The 16,610-nt window shown below is 38.6% G+C and overlaps 2 protein-coding genes across 2 annotated transcripts; one reads left to right on the top strand and one right to left on the bottom strand.

The window, feature by feature from the left end:
• Positions 1-4,374: 4,374 nt before the first annotated feature.
• On the bottom strand, positions 4,375-7,699 carry LOC127797679 (tropinone reductase homolog At5g06060-like). Its single transcript, XM_052330780.1, has 5 exons — positions 7,385-7,699; positions 7,087-7,294; positions 4,942-5,158; positions 4,719-4,825; positions 4,375-4,584 (listed from the first exon to the last, which is right to left on the bottom strand). Exons 1-5 carry the CDS (start codon positions 7,624-7,626, stop codon positions 4,396-4,398), a joined length of 963 nt encoding a protein of 320 aa, XP_052186740.1. The 5' UTR covers positions 7,627-7,699; the 3' UTR covers positions 4,375-4,395.
• A 6,863-nt stretch (positions 7,700-14,562) lies between these two features.
• On the top strand, positions 14,563-15,173 carry LOC127796927 (uncharacterized). Its single transcript, XM_052329329.1, has one exon. The coding sequence runs from the start codon at positions 14,563-14,565 to the stop codon at positions 15,076-15,078; it is 516 nt and encodes a 171-aa protein (XP_052185289.1). The 3' UTR covers positions 15,079-15,173.
• The last annotated feature ends 1,437 nt before the right edge of the window (positions 15,174-16,610 follow it).

The following is a 16,610-nucleotide window of genomic DNA, read 5'->3' as shown; positions in this document are numbered from 1 at the left end:
AGCCTAGTTGTTAGTTTTAGGTTCATATGTACCTTCTTGCTGTGAGCATGAGTTGTACTGGACTTTTGATCTTTTGCTAAATAAAATGCCTCGAAGTTATGTTTTTTTGCAATAGTCCGAGTTGAGTGGTCTCTGTTATCTAATTTCTTGCATCTCTACCGTAACTCTCATGTTGACGTGGTGGTGGATGTCGTTCTACTTGATTCCTTTTTATTAGGGGTGGTCCCCTGGATCACATCTGCCCCTATTATTTTTTAGTCCTCTTTAACTCCGATATGGAGGTGAGGACTTGGGAGTCTCCTCCGGGACCCCTTAGGTCAGCTTCTTTGGGGGTTGTTTTCACCCCCTTTAGCCTTTCTTTCCTTTTTATTTTAGGGGTGGTCCCCTGGGGGCATATCTGGTCCATTACTCTTCCTTTTTTTTATCGTCAGGGGTGGTCCCCTAGGACCATATCTGGTCCATTGCTCTTTCTTTGTCCTCGCTATCTTTGATGACGAAAGGACTCTCGGTCCAGCAGCTCATGAGAAGGATAGCGGTTCTAAGGAGATTCTTCTCCCGATCGGCAGAAAAGGGCCTCCCTTTCTTCAAAGCCCTATCCAGGACCAATGAATTTGTCTGGGACGACAAATGCCAAGAGGCCTTCAACGAGCTCAAGGCCTTTTTTTGCCAACCGAGAGTCCTTTCATCATCAAAGATAGCGAGAACGAAGAAAGAGTAATGGACCAGATATGTCATAAGGGACCACCCCTGACGATAAAAAAAAGGAAGAGCAAGGGACCAGATATGGCCCTAGAGGACCACCCCTAAAATAAAAGGGAAAGAAAGGCTAAGGGGGGTGAAAAAGACCCCCAAAGAAGCCGACCTAAGGGGTCCCGAAGAAGACTCCTAAATCCTCACCTCCATACCAGAGTTAAAGAGGACTAAAAAATAATAGGGGCAGATATGACCCAGGGGACCACCCCTAATAAAAAGGAACAAAGTAGAACGGCATCCACCACCACATCAACATGAAAGTTACAGTAGAGGTGCAAGAAATCAGATAATAGAGACCACTCAACTCGGACTATTGCAAAAAAGCATAACTTTGAGGCATTTTATTTAGCAAAGGATCAAAAGCCCAGTACAACTCATGCTCACATCAAGAAGGTACATATGAACCTAGAACTAACAACTAAGCTTCTTTTTCTTCGGACTCTTCAGATTCAATGGCGGAGGCTCGGGAGGATGATGCTCGGCTGAGCTTTGCGATCACGTCCTCCATAGGTTTGACGGGGGAGAAATCGAAGTCGAGGCAGGCTTTTTGCACTTCCTCCTTGCTCCGAAAGAAGCCTTTCTTCCAGACACCCTACAACTCTCGTCTAATAAACCCTTTCACCTCGAGAAGCTGGGTGGGGTCTGCATATCTCTCCTCTAACTCCCGAACACGCTGTTTAAACTGCCCCAACTCTCCCTCCATTGCATGGCAGTTAATCTCAAGGTTTTGGAGGTGCTCCTCCAGCTCCGCGGATCGTTGATGTTGAGCCCTTAGATTCTCATCCCGCTGCCCGATAGTCCTATGGCACTCAGCAAGGGCATTATCCAACTCAAGCATTTTTCGTGAGTTCCTCGCCATTCGCCTCTGGAGCTCGTTCTGAGCGACAATACTTTGTATGCAAATAGCAAAAATTAGAATATGGAGGGCCAAAAGTTCTCCATGATAAAGGACCAAAAGACTAACCTGAACCAAGCTTTGGCAGTAGCACGACTCCAAGGTCTCTAAAGTCAGATCTACGGCCCCCTCCAGGTCCACCTGAGTTGGTAGACCCTAAATAAGTTGAGTCGCCACCCAAGCCTCGTTGTAGTGGTCTGACTCATGAACGTTCCACTCTGGTTGGTGAAGAGCCCGGGCGGGAATGGACGCCTCCCCCTCGATCAGGTCAGAAAGAGGCTCGGTGCCTTGGGAGCCCCCTACCTCAGCTCGGGGCAAAGGAGAACGAGACCCAGTGGCCTTCGATTTTTTGTGCCAAGGTGGGAGCCGAGTCTTTGGTATATCGCTTGGCATTCTTCCGGGCCCGTTTGGCCTCTTCAGCGGCCTGTTTATCAATCCTCCATAGCTCCACGTCGTCAATCATCATGGCTACAAAGCATGACAAAATAAGATCAAGTGTCAGGATAAAGAAGCACACTTAAATTGAAGACATGAAACGAAATGAGATGATTGGAAAAATCAACCTAAGGGAATGTCGGCTATTGGGCAGAGGTACCGGCACACACCCCCGAGAAATAGAGTTTGCTCGTTAATCAATCTGGCAGTACTGACGTGCTCCAAACCCATCTAAAGTTCAGCATCTCTCCTCTCTAAAAGGGACATTTCATGTGAAAAATTTATACAAGGAGGCCGACGCCAGGCGGTGGGCACACCCATGGTAACGAAGGAAGATCCATGAAAAAATATCGATTTTTCCAACCTTTCAAAGAGGACGGGATGTCTACGAAGAACTTACAGCTAGGGTATGCCATGAAGGAGTAGCGAAATTCGGACTTATCAATGCATACAAGGCGAAATAATTTTAAGAAGAGCTCAGCTTTAGGGACGATACCTTTCCCCCGACAACATATAACGAAAGAGACTAAGTTCCTCCACCCGTTGGGCACTAGCTGAGAAGGAGATAACCCTACGAGGCGAAAGATCTCAGCTATGGTGCCTTCGAAAGGGAACCGACACCCGGCTTCAAGAGAGGCTTCATAAATGGTTAAACCCCCAGGAGGGGATTGATGGGCTCTAAGGTTGGAAGGTGCAGAGTACTAGTAGCCCGTGATGGGAGATGATATTTTCGGGCGAGTCCGGAGATCTCATCCTCGGACAAGGAAGAATAAGCAATGGTTAGGTCATCAAGGAGACCACTATGATGGAGCTCTAACTCTATGTCAATATCGTTATCAAAAGAGGACGTATCAGGATGGGGCCGAGAAGTCCCAGCGTCTCCTATTTGTATACCAGACTAGGAAGAAGAGCTAGAAGAGTCCGAATTATTCCCATCCAAGTTACTAAAGGAGGTCATGGGGATCGACTTACTAAAACAACGTGACATGCGGAAAGAGACAATGAAAAACCATAGAAAAATAAGAGAATGGAGGTAAAGGAATACTGACGGATGAGAAGAATTCCAAAGATGAAAGGGAAATGCACGGGAGAACCCTTATGAGGGAGCCGGTTCGTCCCCTGTTGAACTTGAAAGCGCCGCTCAGAGTCTCTCGTGCCTTGTGGGAAGCCTATCAAAAAAATAAATAAATAAATTAGAAAGGTAGTCACAAAAAAAAAAGGGCAGCAGGACCCCCGCATGCAGCGCCGCGCGACCTCAGTTGGAGTGGCCGAGGCCACCGCGGCCTCCACCAACGAGGCCGAGACCAGCAGCAGGACCCCCGCATGTAGCGCCGCGCGGCCTCAGCCAGAGTGGTCGAGGCCACCACGGCCTCCACCAGCAAGGCCGAGACCGCTAGTCTCGGCCATGCGAAAATAAAAAAATAAAATAAAAAATAAAATAAAAAGAAAAAGATAAAAAGAATGGGAGAGGCTTCATACCTTTTTACTGTATTCCAAGAATGCTCTCACTCCAATAATTCTTAGGAGGAGGGGACCATGTCCACATCCCTTTTTATAGAGTCTTGGAGGGCCATGAGAAGGGTGAGGGGACTTTGAATTGGGAAGCGAGCCAATAATTAAGATCATTTAATCCTATTTATTTTTTGCAAACTCTTTTTTACAAGAAAGCGAAAAAACTTAAAGGACTACTCCTTCAGCTGCCCGAACTTCTCACCCTCACAACTCAAGGAGTTGGGGGGACAAGTGGTAAGGGGATATTTTAGTAAGGTCAAGATTACTATACTACCCTCGGAGACTACCAACCTGGTGCCGCCACGTGCCTGTCTCAAGAAGCACCACGTGTCATCTAGATTTTCATCCCATATTTGATTTTGAACGAGGCTGACTCGGTCAACCTAAATTCTCTCCAACGTCTTGGTCAGAGGTTATTTTATCTTTTCAGAGTATGCTCTACGCCATCTTTAAATAGAGGTCAACTTCTATAGGTATGGATCATCTGACTATTGTGTGACTTTCCATTTCGAATATTTTTCTTCTCCTGACTTAAACATTGAAATTCTCTCGAGGGATTAAAGGCCCCGCCCTTACAGGTACTTGCTTTGAGCCAGATCTCGGTGATCGATCCAATATCATCAATATCTATTTTTGTCTACCTAATAAAAAAAAAGAGAGATTTGAAAATTTGGTCAATTTTAACCTGATTTGCACACACCTCCAATATTTTTCCCGAATTAGAACCCGTTTGGGCCGATACTAACAACTATGACTCAACAGAGGTGGGAATATATATAAAGTTAAAAAAAGAGAAGTTTTTATTCATGCCTTGGGTAGAAGCCATTTACAGACATGCCACCGTCTACACAAATGATCTGACCAGTGATGTAAGACGACGCTGGGAGGCAAAGGAAAGCAACCAGGGATGCCACCTCGATCGGCTCTCCAAGCCGCCCCAGAGGTGTTCGACAATATACCTCTTCTAAATACTCTTTGTTGCTCAGCACCTACACAACATCATTCCATATACTTGATCACTTGCTGGATTCGAACATAGCCCGAAAATAGTCAACTATGATATGAAACATCGATTTTGGGTGGCATGAGATATGAATGCGAGGCGAGGAGGAAAGAAATTTACTCGCTCCACCATAGAGGTTCTTATGTACCAGGGCGCAACGGCATTGCTCCTGATATTGTCTTTCGCCCACTCACATGCCAAGTTCTTTGTGAGTTGATTTATTGCTCCTGGGCATGAGAAACAAACACGAGGTAACAAATGTCTGAAAACGCAACGTTCTGTTACCTTCACTAAGCATCTTAGAACAATTGCAGTAAAATAGAAGTTGGAACAAGTAATTTACCTTTGGTTGCTCCATGGACAGACATGGACTTCAGCGATACGAAACCAGAGACTGAGGATGTGAAGACGACGCTTCCTGCTCCCGATGCTTTCAGAAGAGGATGTGCGAGTTGGCACATATGGAAAGCAGATTCAAAATTTGTTGCGAAGAGCATGGCAAATTCTTCGGCCGTGAAGTCCACCATTGGTTTCCTTATGTTGGTTCCTACGTTGTTAATCTGCAGATTCAAACCACAAGTCCAATGCCCATACAAATTCAGCAGACAGGAAGAGCACAATTAAGTTCATGCATTCAGTTCCAGAATATGGATCCAAGAAGCAATAACATTCTATCACAGTCGTAGGTGGTCTAAGTTTGCCACGGTGATTGCGAACTGGGAAAATATGAATAAATGAAATCGTATCACAAAAAGATGTCGTTTTTCTACTTCCTGTTTTTGTTTCAGAGAGAATGACAAAGTTATTAGGAAGCATTGATGAATTGCTTGTCAGAACTAGATCAAAGAGCTCAATACATTGAAACTTGAAAGTAACTCAAAGTTTGTAAGGTTTCTTAGGTCTTTTTTTTTTTTTTTTTTTGGGGGGGGGGGGGGGGGGGGTGAAGCCTAATCATGTATGGTTTCTTTTGACTGCTAAACAATGGGCATTGCTAAATCAATTCCTAAGCATAATGCTTTTCGTAGGCTAAACAGTCTGTACAAGTGACTGTCTTTGGGCAGGGAAAAAAAGAAATAAAAAATAAAAAGGGGAGACAGCCGACAATACTTCATAAATCCAGTTAAAGTAATAGCTTCTCCTGCTCACATTCAATCTCATTGCTAGAAATTTGCTAATAATCGATCATAAACACGTTATAGGCCACATTGTCTGTATTACATATTCGATACTGAGCTATTAGTTCTAACTTTCTGTATCATGTTTGGGCTCTCCGCTGAATTCCAGCTAATTGTTCGGTACTGATTAGTAATACCATCTAATATCATACTCATAGGAATATGATGGGTAGTTCTTATTAGAGATACTATTTCACTAGGAGACAAAGGTTAAGATGATCATTGTGCCCTTTTCTTCTTCTTTTTTTTTCCCCTCTATTTCTTTTTATTTTGTTTGTGTGTTAAGACAAGACTTGTACGTAGTTTTTATAATTGGTGCATGTTAGCTTTTCTCCATTTGATAAGCCTTCTCTGATATGTCGTTTTGCAGTTAAAGAAACACTAAAGATGTGTTTGATTACATTATCTAGAATTTAATTCTAGGTAATATTGCATAGAAAACAAAAATTATCTCACTCCCTTGAAAAATGAATTTTATGAAAAGAAATTTTAAATGTTTATACCATACATATTTTTTTATAAAAAAATTAAGAGTGTTTGATTGTTTTCCATAAAAAATATATAATAATTACATATTTTTCATGAAAAAATAGTGGAATCAAACACACTCTAATAGAAACTAAGTCAGAGGGAATGTGGAAGCTTAGAGTCCCCTGCAAGCTTAAAAGTCTCGTAGCTGTCTCTGTGAGGATAGATTTGTCAGTCACTAATAATTTCAGAAACATAACTGTAGCCTGTGAAAGATGCAATCAGCCCTTGAAAAATACCATGCATATCCCGTTATTCTGTCCTCTGAAGCTAGGAGTACTTAGATCTTTTTTTTTTTTTTTTTAGATATGAGTACTTAGATCTGATCTCATGTTACTGATTTTTATGATCTCCAAACCCCATGTTAGCCGATTTAAGTGTAACAAAACAAAAATGGGAGTTGTTTGTTATTCCTCCTAGCACAGCCTATGGGTGCTCATGAATTGATTGAGTCCGTTTGGGCATTATATAAACCCAAACCCAAACTAATCATAATTGGGTCAAAAATTTTAAACCCAAATCCAGCTCAATAGAATTCGGGTTTGGTTGGATCATATCAGTACGAACAGGTTCCTGCAGTTACCTGAGCCCCTGGAGAACCCTAGTATGGCCATGTTCTGTACCCCAACCAAACATGGAACAGGACTGAATAACCCAAGAACTAATAACACCAGTTTATGCTATCCCCGAAACAAACCCTAAATCGCTCAATGGGGAAGAAGGAAACCACCAGACATGCCAAACGGAAATGGCCGAAACCAAGGTACACAAAAATAAACGCTTACGAAAATATTGAGCTTCCTATTGAACGCAGACGAGACAGCGTCCATTAACTCCTCCCGCTGAGCTGGAGAAGACACATCGCAGACCGAACCCGTGACTCCAAATCCCTCGTCCTCCCAATCCCGCAACGACCGGCTGAGCTCCGTCTCATCCCGAGCACAGGTGTGCACGGCGGCGCCGAGCCCCGCCAATTCCTCCACGATTGCGCGCCTGCAGGAAATTCAAAAATCCAGATTACGAATTAGAAATCAGGGGCCCTTAGGAGCCTGTGATGGGTGAGAATAGAGATGGGGAGTGAACCCAATCCCGCGAGTGCCGCCGGTCACCAGAGCTGTCATTCCGTCGAGGGACCATCTTCTTCTTCTTCTGCTACTACTGCTGCTGCTGGGCCGCCTTGGATGATTCTCGGTTGTTCCGCAAATGACGGTTGTAAATCGAAGAGAGGAGTTGTTGATTGAGAGGAATCTATGGGCAGATCCTGGAGAGATCGTTGCTGATGAGAGTGAAGAGGCGGATCCAAGTCCAACGAGAGACTGAGACATTATTGGTAGAAGAAAGTGGTGGTAGAAACAAGTTCCCTAATTTGCCAAAATTTTTACCAGCCAGCTATTGCAAATATGTTTTAGACTAATTAATAGATACGGTTTCAAAAAACAATTTTTTCATATTTCCCGCGGATAATTATACAAATGAGTTACGATTAAAAGAGGAAGATATTTACAAAATTATACCTAAACTATATATAAAACAATAAATAGGACAAATGACAAACAAAATATCAAATTTTGCCTTTTTGATTTATTCAGAACTTTTCCAATGAAAAATTGTGGCATTAACGCCTTCCAACAAGCCCATGAAACATAAAAAGTATAAGGATTAAAAAAGTAAAATTATGTCGAAAAGGGCTTTGGGAGACTTTCTTCGTCAAGAAGTTTTTAGGAGAGTGGTAGTCTCTAGCTAAAAAGGATCAATAAGTTTTAGGAAAGTCTCCCCAATAGTCTCTTGCAGAATATTCTTATTATCACCTCAATACAATAATTAATTTGTAGTGCAAAAAATAATGATATTGAGGAATGATCACGAGAGTTTTGAGTTTGGATGCGAATGATCCCAAGAGTCCTAAGTCTGAGCACAAGTGATCCTGAGACTTGCAAGCTTGGATGCTAATGATCAAGAGACCTAGAGATCTAGTTGCAAATGATCTGGAGGTCTAGATGCAAGGGATCTTGATAATCTTGTGAATGATCAAGTGCCTTGATGATCGAGTGCGTTGATAATCAGAAGCCTTGTTGATGACCGAATGATTGGTGATCAGGTGCTTTGCCGATGATTGGATGCCTCATTGATGATTGGATGCCTTCTTGATGATCAAATGACTCCTTGATAATTGGATGGCCAGCTGAGACGAATAATCGGTTAGAGGCGCAAATGGATGTTGTTGCGCAAATCCTTTAATACTTAAGTCAATGTTCGAGTGCTTGAGAGCAAAGAATAGAGTCTGAGAACATAAGTGAACTTACCTAGGAGATGAGATGGATCTCTTATTTATAAAAGAAGGAAAGAGATGAGACATGGTGACTAACCCACATTTCTTGGATAGTATATTCTTGGCATGTTATGTGGACTCTTGAAATATTCTTATAGGTCTTGGGGAGAATCTTGGAAAAAGGCTCCTGAGCTTGGTTTGAGAAACACCTCGAGAGGTCTTTTAACTACAAGAAAGGCTCTTGAAGGTGGCGAATTGCATTGTTGAACTTGGGAAACGGGGTGGCCAAGCCTTGATGGAGATGAATGGGTGGAGTACCCTCCACTTGGTCATGGTTGAGTGGAAGGATCCCTATTTGGATCTTTCTTCCTCTTATGTCGACTTAATGGTATTCCTTTCTCTTATGTTGGCGTGATGATGTCTTTTTAAAATTTGAACTTGTTGGGAGTTGGGGTTGCCAATGACATGGATGATCATGTGGGGAATACCCCACCCAATCATGGTCAATGGGAGGTTTTTGCAATTAGTTTTGTGGTTCTTTCATCTTTTCTTTGCTTAGTTTGCTTAATAACGCATTTGTTTGGCTAACTTTTCTTTGTAGATAGGTCGATTGTGCATTTTCGAAGGCTAAAACCATTCGTGATCTCTTGGGTTTTAAATTGCTTTGTCTTTCCCTTGCCGTTTTTTACCTTGGATTTTTTTATTTGAACTCATATATATTTGACCTAAACCTGTCATTTGGGTCCACTCCATATCCAAACTATCTACTGTTTGCAAGTCATATCAATTCCCATGATAAATGTGCAAATAGTTACCTTTGAAATCTCTTCATAAAATTCGCAATAGATAAGGATTATCTACAATAATCCTAATACTGATATATAAGGTATCGTTACTAGTTCTTAACAATTTCAATTATAAGTAGAGGAGGATTCATGCTTTCAAGTGAGTTACTTTTACTCATTCAAGAGTTTTGGAATTTCTTCTATAATCTTCAAGAATCTAACTTAAGTATCATGGTGTTTGTGCAGGGAATGTTCTCTATCCTATAATATGTTCATTTTGGCAGAGTATTTAAAGCTTTAAGAAGGTTCTTCCCCGACAAATAAATTCTATTACTGTGTTTACGTGACAATAATTGACACCGTTTATGAGAAATCAATCAAAAATCCAAGTATACACAAATATCCAAGATGGTTCACATAAGATTTCAAGCAACTGGAAATAGATAGATGAAAGAATGGAGTAGTGTTAGTAGTCCCTTGAATCTCTCAAGGAACCAAGAGGACTTCTGGGATTGCTTCACTGATAGTTCCCCTAAACGAATATAAAGCACTTTGAAAACAACATAAAGAAAGTACTAAGGCTTTATGAGATATGACAATTTTTCTACAAAATGGCATGTCTTACGCATCTCTTTTACTAACTCTACAAAATTACACAAAAGTGGGCAAAATAATCCAACACCCAAGAGCTTGCGGGAGACCTCAAAGAGAGTATCCCACCTAAGAATTTGGATAACTCTCTCAAATCTTGTTCGTCCTAAAAAGGTTGCAATAAGCATGGGCGGAGATGAAACAAGGCTAATATGACCCTAAAAAGAAATATACCAAGAAGCTGTGGAGCGAACAACTATTAGAGAAGATCAAGCTCCTCTTAGAACTTAGCTTAAAAAAGATAAGGAGGTCAATAATCAATGCATATTTAGTGTTGAGGAGGTAACAAACATGAACAAAATAATTGAACAAGCACTAGAACAGAAGAAAAAAAAAAACTAGTACTTATTTAAGAAGACCAACACAGGACAAAGATTCATTTTACTCTTGAGATCATGGAGAAGCCTTTTCCTCCTAAATTCAAAATTCCGAAGCCCATTAATTATTTAGAAAAAAATGGTCCTCATGATCACATCCAAATCTATGAATCTGTAATGTTGTTACATTAATGGGAAGGTGTTATCATGTATTGAGCTTTTTCTTTAACATTAACTGACAATGCCTATGCATGGTTTAATGGCCTAGTAGAAAGATCTATTTTCTCTAAATAATTAAAAGAGAGCTTATCAAGGTTTTATCATTAGTAGTCAGGGAAAGAAGTATGCTACATATTTGCCCAATATTCGACAAGGAAATAGAGAAACTCTTAGGCAATATATGTGGATTGGTCCAAAAACCCAACTTTGGAAACACATGACTTGCAGGTAGGTGCGGTAGTTGTTGCAATGCTTTAAGAGACACAATCAATACCATTGCAAGAATTCCTTGCTATGGATCAATTTGTTTCTTTCGCAAATTTAATAGTTCGAGCCAATAAACACATTTTGCAAGATGAGGTAATAAGTATAGTTGGAGAAAACAAAGAAAAAGAAAGAAATAGATGTTGATGAAGGGACAAACAGGAGGGAAGAAAAGTTTACAAAACTTGATGGCTCTCCAAAACTCAAATTTGAAAAATATACTTAGTTTATAAAGCTGAAGTTAGCCATTTTTGCAACAATTGAAGGATTATAGGTTATTAAATTTCCCAAGAAGATTGATAGACCTTTTGGGGAGAAAAAGGGATATTTTTGCCAATTTCATTATACTCAAGGCCACTCCATTAACAAATGGCACAAATTGATGAATCAAATAAAAGCTTTAATCAGAGAAGGTAAATTGGAAAAATTTGTGGGCACCAATGCCTAGAAGAGGGAATGGACAAATTACCCCTAAAATATGAGGTACAATCCAAGGCAAGAAGAAAGCTTGAGCAAGAAGAACGAGGTAGCCAACATGAAAACATAAGTTTTTGGTGACAAAATAAGTTTCTATTGATTTAGAAAAGACAAAACAAACATGGGTCTGAGAAGCATGCTTCACCACTCAAATGTCTAGGCCCTCAAGAAGCTAAACATTCTTTGGTAGAGGCCCATGAAGGAATTCGTCGGGAACATGTGTATACTGTAGATGCTTCTAGCAAGTATTATAAACAAGACTTGAAACACTAATAATTACATTTGTCTCTTATTATATGATGCCTAACTAAAGAACTTTCACACTGTTGTAGTATCTTTTTTATGTATTATATTTTTTAAGATAATAAATGCATAAAAAAAAACTAAAATCTTGGTGAACAAGCAAACCTATTATCAAAATTGAAAAATGCGCAATAACGACCTAGGGTTCACCAAGAAAAATTAATGATGGATGAACAAACCTAACATCAAAAGGTGCAAAAGGTATGAGAATGATCTAAGTTCATCATCCACAAAAACCTAGCATAAGAATAGAAGGTGCAAAAATGATCTAGGGTCCACAAAAGGTGCAAAAATGATTTAGGGTCCATCATCTATAAAAATCTAACATCAAAAGAGCAAAAAATATTAAAATGATGTAGGACAGACCTAAAATCAAAAGTGCAAAATGTATGAAAATGATCTAGAATTAAAAACGCAAAAAGAATGAAAATAATCTACGACAAATCTAGAATTAGTAACGAAAAAAATGTAAGAATGATCTAGGACAAATCTAGAATTAAAAGCACAAAGTGCATGAGAATAATCTAGTATTAATTAAAAATGAAAACAACATAAAAATGATCTAAGGTTCACCATCCAAGAAATTAAAGAACTATTAAGGCATATAGAGATAATAAAAACTCAAGTTTTTATTGAACCAATAGATTATAAGAATCGAGGACTCATTGTTAATGCACAATGTTATCTAGCAACTCAAAAATCTTTTGATATAACAAGTATCAAATGATTGGGGAGCAAGTATAATACCCTTTTCCTTAGAGAAAGCAAGGTGTAAGTGTCAAGATAAGTAAACCATAAAACGTTTTTGAATGATTTATGATTCAAATGTTAAATTATGTTCTTGAGTTAAACACTTGGAATTTTATTATGCTACGAGTGTCACTAAGATATTATGTAGAAAAGAAAACACAAACCTAGAACTAGGAGCGACAAATGGCAAAAAATGATTTAGAACAAATCTAGAATCAGAAGTGACAAATGTGTGAGAATGGTCTAGGACAAACTAAGAATCAGAAGCAACAAATAGATGAAAATGATCTAGGGTGTCAAAGGTTGTGAAGTGGAAACACTAGGACCCATTGTGAGGAACACAATAACAAAGAATGTAGGGCTAAGCGTGAAAAACCTAGAAGTATATAATTTAGGATCGCTTCAATCTCAACTTGAAGACCATGCTCGAATAAACACTAAAATATACAAGGGTCGTGAGACTCATGACAACTCGAATTTTTATTAAACTAATGAGTTATAGAAAATGAGGACCCATTATGGATACGCGCAGTATAAAAATACTTCGACAAAACAAAGTCCTCCCAAAGGATTGGGAAGTGAACCTTAACTCAAGAAAGGAAAGGCACAATGAGAAAAGAAAAAAAAAAAACAAGAAGCAATGAAATGAAGAAGAAAATCATCTTATTACATTCAGAAAACAATACATGGAAATAATAAAGAAAAGAAAAGATATATCACAAGACGAAAAAAAAAAAAAAAAAACCCTAAAGTCTATTGCTCAACTAGGCTAGGAGAAATCTCCACCTAAGGCACAAAAGACTAAACAGGGGCTCCAAATGGGACTATTACTAGGGAAGGATCAACAATATCAGCATTTCTTAATGGCTCAAGAATTTGAAGGATGGTCGAGGTCAAGCAACTAACCCAAATTCTCTATCATGGCCAAAGCATTAATATAACCAGGACTACTAAAATATGCAACTTTAGGTTGGAATGGACGAATGTCAACCTAAATGTGGGCAACTTCTTGATATTCAGGCATGGAGGAGACTTGGTGCTTGGTGTAATAGCATTCGATCCAACTATTTGTGAAAAAGAGTTTTGGCCTTTTGTAAAAAACAAGTCACAAGATAGGCCAAACACTCAATCCAGTTGATTGAAGAGACCAAGAAGAGCAATAGGGAGCTTTGTAAAATGTTCGCCACAGTATTTTATTGCCACCATATAGACATCTCTCTCCGTCCCAAAACTATCATATGTGCCCAAACTAAAAAATACCAAAGGGAAGATTCTTTAATTGTGCTGAGATTTTGGATAATTGTTCTAATTATTATAGATTGTTCTAATTTATCTTGAGTTTCTTTCATATTCATTAGAGGATTATAAGAAATTATTATTTAATTATTGCGAGGCTATCATATGTGTGACTTCTAATAACTACTGATTCGTGATAGTGGATTTTGGTCGGAGTTTGTCTCATAATTTTTCTGTTTACATTGAAGAGTTTTTCACGTTAAACATGTTTTGTGGGTAATTGTTTGGTTTTATTTGATTATTATCATTCTTTAGTGATCCATTATATAATTGCAGTTAGAGAGATTTTATTTTTAAATTATTTAATAATTTAAAATTTCTCATCATAAGATTGAAGTAAAGAACAAAATATGACTAAAACTTGGATATGTATGTCAAATTAGTGGTTGAAATGGAAACAAACACATGTTCCATCGAGAAAAAATCAAAGAAAGGAACGTATCATCATCAGAACGGTATGCTAATGCCATACACATTTTTGAGAATATTTATTTATGAATTAATTCGATGGCTAATTTCATTCCCAAGATGATGATGTATGTACGTGTATACAATATCATAGTGAATTTCTCTTCATCTTCTAGAATTTCTCACGGCGCAATGAGTCAATGACCATTGTTTGAGCTGCTAATTAATTACGAGGTAGACGACGCCTTAATGGCTCTCTCGAGCTTCCACGTGGCAGGCATTGATCAGCCGGATGGTGCCAGCTGGAAAGTTACGGAAGATTCACCCCCGGCCCGCCCTAATTGCCAGCTTCTCCTTAATTAAATTGTTTATTGTTAATATTTCTGTAAACTTTTTACGTACTCAAACTCAAAACAACGTAATTTTAATGATATTAAAAAGTACAGAAGTACTCCTAATTCCTACCAATATATATATATATATGTACATAAGCATCGTGATCGCCTCAACATACAGTTAATAATGGAGAATATAAAAATTGATTCACCGGTGGCGGCTGGAAATTCCGAGCGGCAAGTGGCAGAAGAGGAAGCAGATAGAAGCCAAGCTGCAGCAAGATCATACGAGTGCGCCTTCTGCAAGAGAGGCTTCTCCAACGCGCAGGCGCTAGGAGGCCACATGAACATGCACCGCAAGGACAAGCAGCAGCGGGTCAAGCTCAAGCATTCCTCTAAGCTGCTGCACATCAAAACCACCGATCAATCCAATATCGATGCAATTATTCCTCCTCCTCCTACTGATTCTGCGGAAGAGAAAATGGTGATTATTAGTCCTAGCAGCGAGCAGTGGCCGCCTTGGATTAATTTGGAAAAACCTCAGCAGCTGCCATTGTTTGCTGAAACGGCGTCGCCGGCCCACCGGAATAGAGAGGCCGGAAAAAGGTTATCGTCCGGCAGCGCTGATGAAATAATAAGGGCGCGGGAGAGGAGTTGGATCTTGAGCTTAGGTTGGGGCATGAGCCCGCTCAACAGTACTTGACTGCGGCTACTGCTTATATGGAGAAGTTCTTCTAATCAAAATTGCATTTTGTGGCGTTTACGGTTCTCTCTCCTTTTGCACTCCGTTCATATTAATTTCCCCCATTGTATTCAGACCTAATTCACATTATTTATTTCATCTGAATAAATTTTGCAGCAATTAATTTATTTCCCTCGCCAGCTATATATATTATATATTCTAATAATTAAAAAGAAAAACTAGCCAGCTAGATGATTAAGATATTGATTGCCATGCATGCATGATAAAACTAGTCTTTAACTTTTAAGTATATCACGGGATATGAAAATATAATTAAGCTTGTACTACTCTTAATTATAATATTAATTAATGAAATTTTATTATAAAATAATATTTATTTTAAACAAAATATGGTCTTCAATAGTTAAAATAGTAAATGCCACATTATCAACAATATATATTTTCTTCTTTCCTGAGATTGATGGTTTATTGATCTTACAGTCCACATGCTCACATGTATGATGTCATTGTTGTTATAAATATGTGTAGATAGAATTGATAATTGAAGTGTTTCTTTAATTATTTTTTTGATAGAATATATAATTGATGTGTTTTGTTACATACCACTTTGAATTTACTGCAGGAGTGGCTAACTAATATATTTATGTAGTTTCACTATATGGATACCATTAAATATAAACAAATTAAAATAAAACTTATTGATGGTGCAAAGTTTGACACCATCAAAACAAGTTTGAACTAGACTAATGTAGAAGTTGAACTGTCCATGTGGATGATCATCGAATTAGTTAGTTATTTATATTACACCTTGGTGATGGGGACATTTAAATAGTCATTCACAAGAGTCTTCCAACCCTTAATGAAACAATTTCAGAAGAATAATGAGTTTAGAGAGTATTTTAAAAAAAGAAAAAAATAATAATAAGGGTAGAGAGTTGAATGTATAAGCAATTTGTCTATTTCATAATCAAGACTTTGTATATTATATTGATACAAATAAGTATAAAAAAAGAAATTATAATATTTTAAATTTCACCCCTATTTATTAAATAATATTTTAGTTACTAACCAATTATTTCGATTACATCTTAATTATTATTATCTTAAAGCGAATTAATCATCTTATTAGTGTGATTATCTCAATTATTTAAAAAAGAATAAATAATAATTATTTTTTTTTATCATACCTTAACTACTATTATTATTTAAAAAGATTTAAACTCTTTTTAAAATTATGAAACATGACTATCTCATTTAACAGGGGAAAAGGGTACAAAAGAAAAATCTTAAACATGATCTGAAAAATAATTCTATAATTAAAATTCAAAATTGTGGTCTGACCATTGATTGAGTCCGAGAGAGGAGATCCGGTCAGGGTCCGCCCCAGTTTGTCTCAAAAAAGTTCCCAACCCAAAGCGCGCTCCCAGACAATGCAACGGGACTTGCAGATCCTGACACGTGTCCCATCCACCAAAAAACGGATGCAAACCTATTTATATTCCACTCTTTATTTGCTTTTCTGGTCCGCCCCT

The sequence above is a fragment of the Diospyros lotus genome, chromosome 3 (genome assembly GCF_014633365.1).
Source record: "Diospyros lotus cultivar Yz01 chromosome 3, ASM1463336v1, whole genome shotgun sequence".
In the NCBI taxonomy this organism is placed as follows: Eukaryota; Viridiplantae; Streptophyta; class Magnoliopsida; order Ericales; family Ebenaceae; genus Diospyros; species Diospyros lotus.
The sequence above is the reverse complement of the archived record's forward strand: the minus strand, read 5'-3'. Positions and strand labels throughout refer to the sequence as shown.

Excerpts from the sequence above, each read along its gene's own strand:
- LOC127797679 (XM_052330780.1), bottom strand. The coding sequence starts at position 7,626 with ATGTCTCAGTCTCTCGTTGGACTTGGATCCGCCTCTTCACTCTCATCA. Across the intron at positions 7,295-7,384 it reads GGCGGCACTCGCGGGATTGG|GCGCGCAATCGTGGAGGAAT; the intron begins GTTCACTCCCCA and ends AATTTCCTGCAG. Across the intron at positions 4,826-4,941 it reads TGTCCATGGAGCAACCAAAG|GAGCAATAAATCAACTCACA; the intron begins GTAAATTACTTG and ends TCTCATGCCCAG.
- LOC127796927 (XM_052329329.1), top strand. The coding sequence starts at position 14,563 with ATGGAGAATATAAAAATTGATTCACCGGTGGCGGCTGGAAATTCCGAG.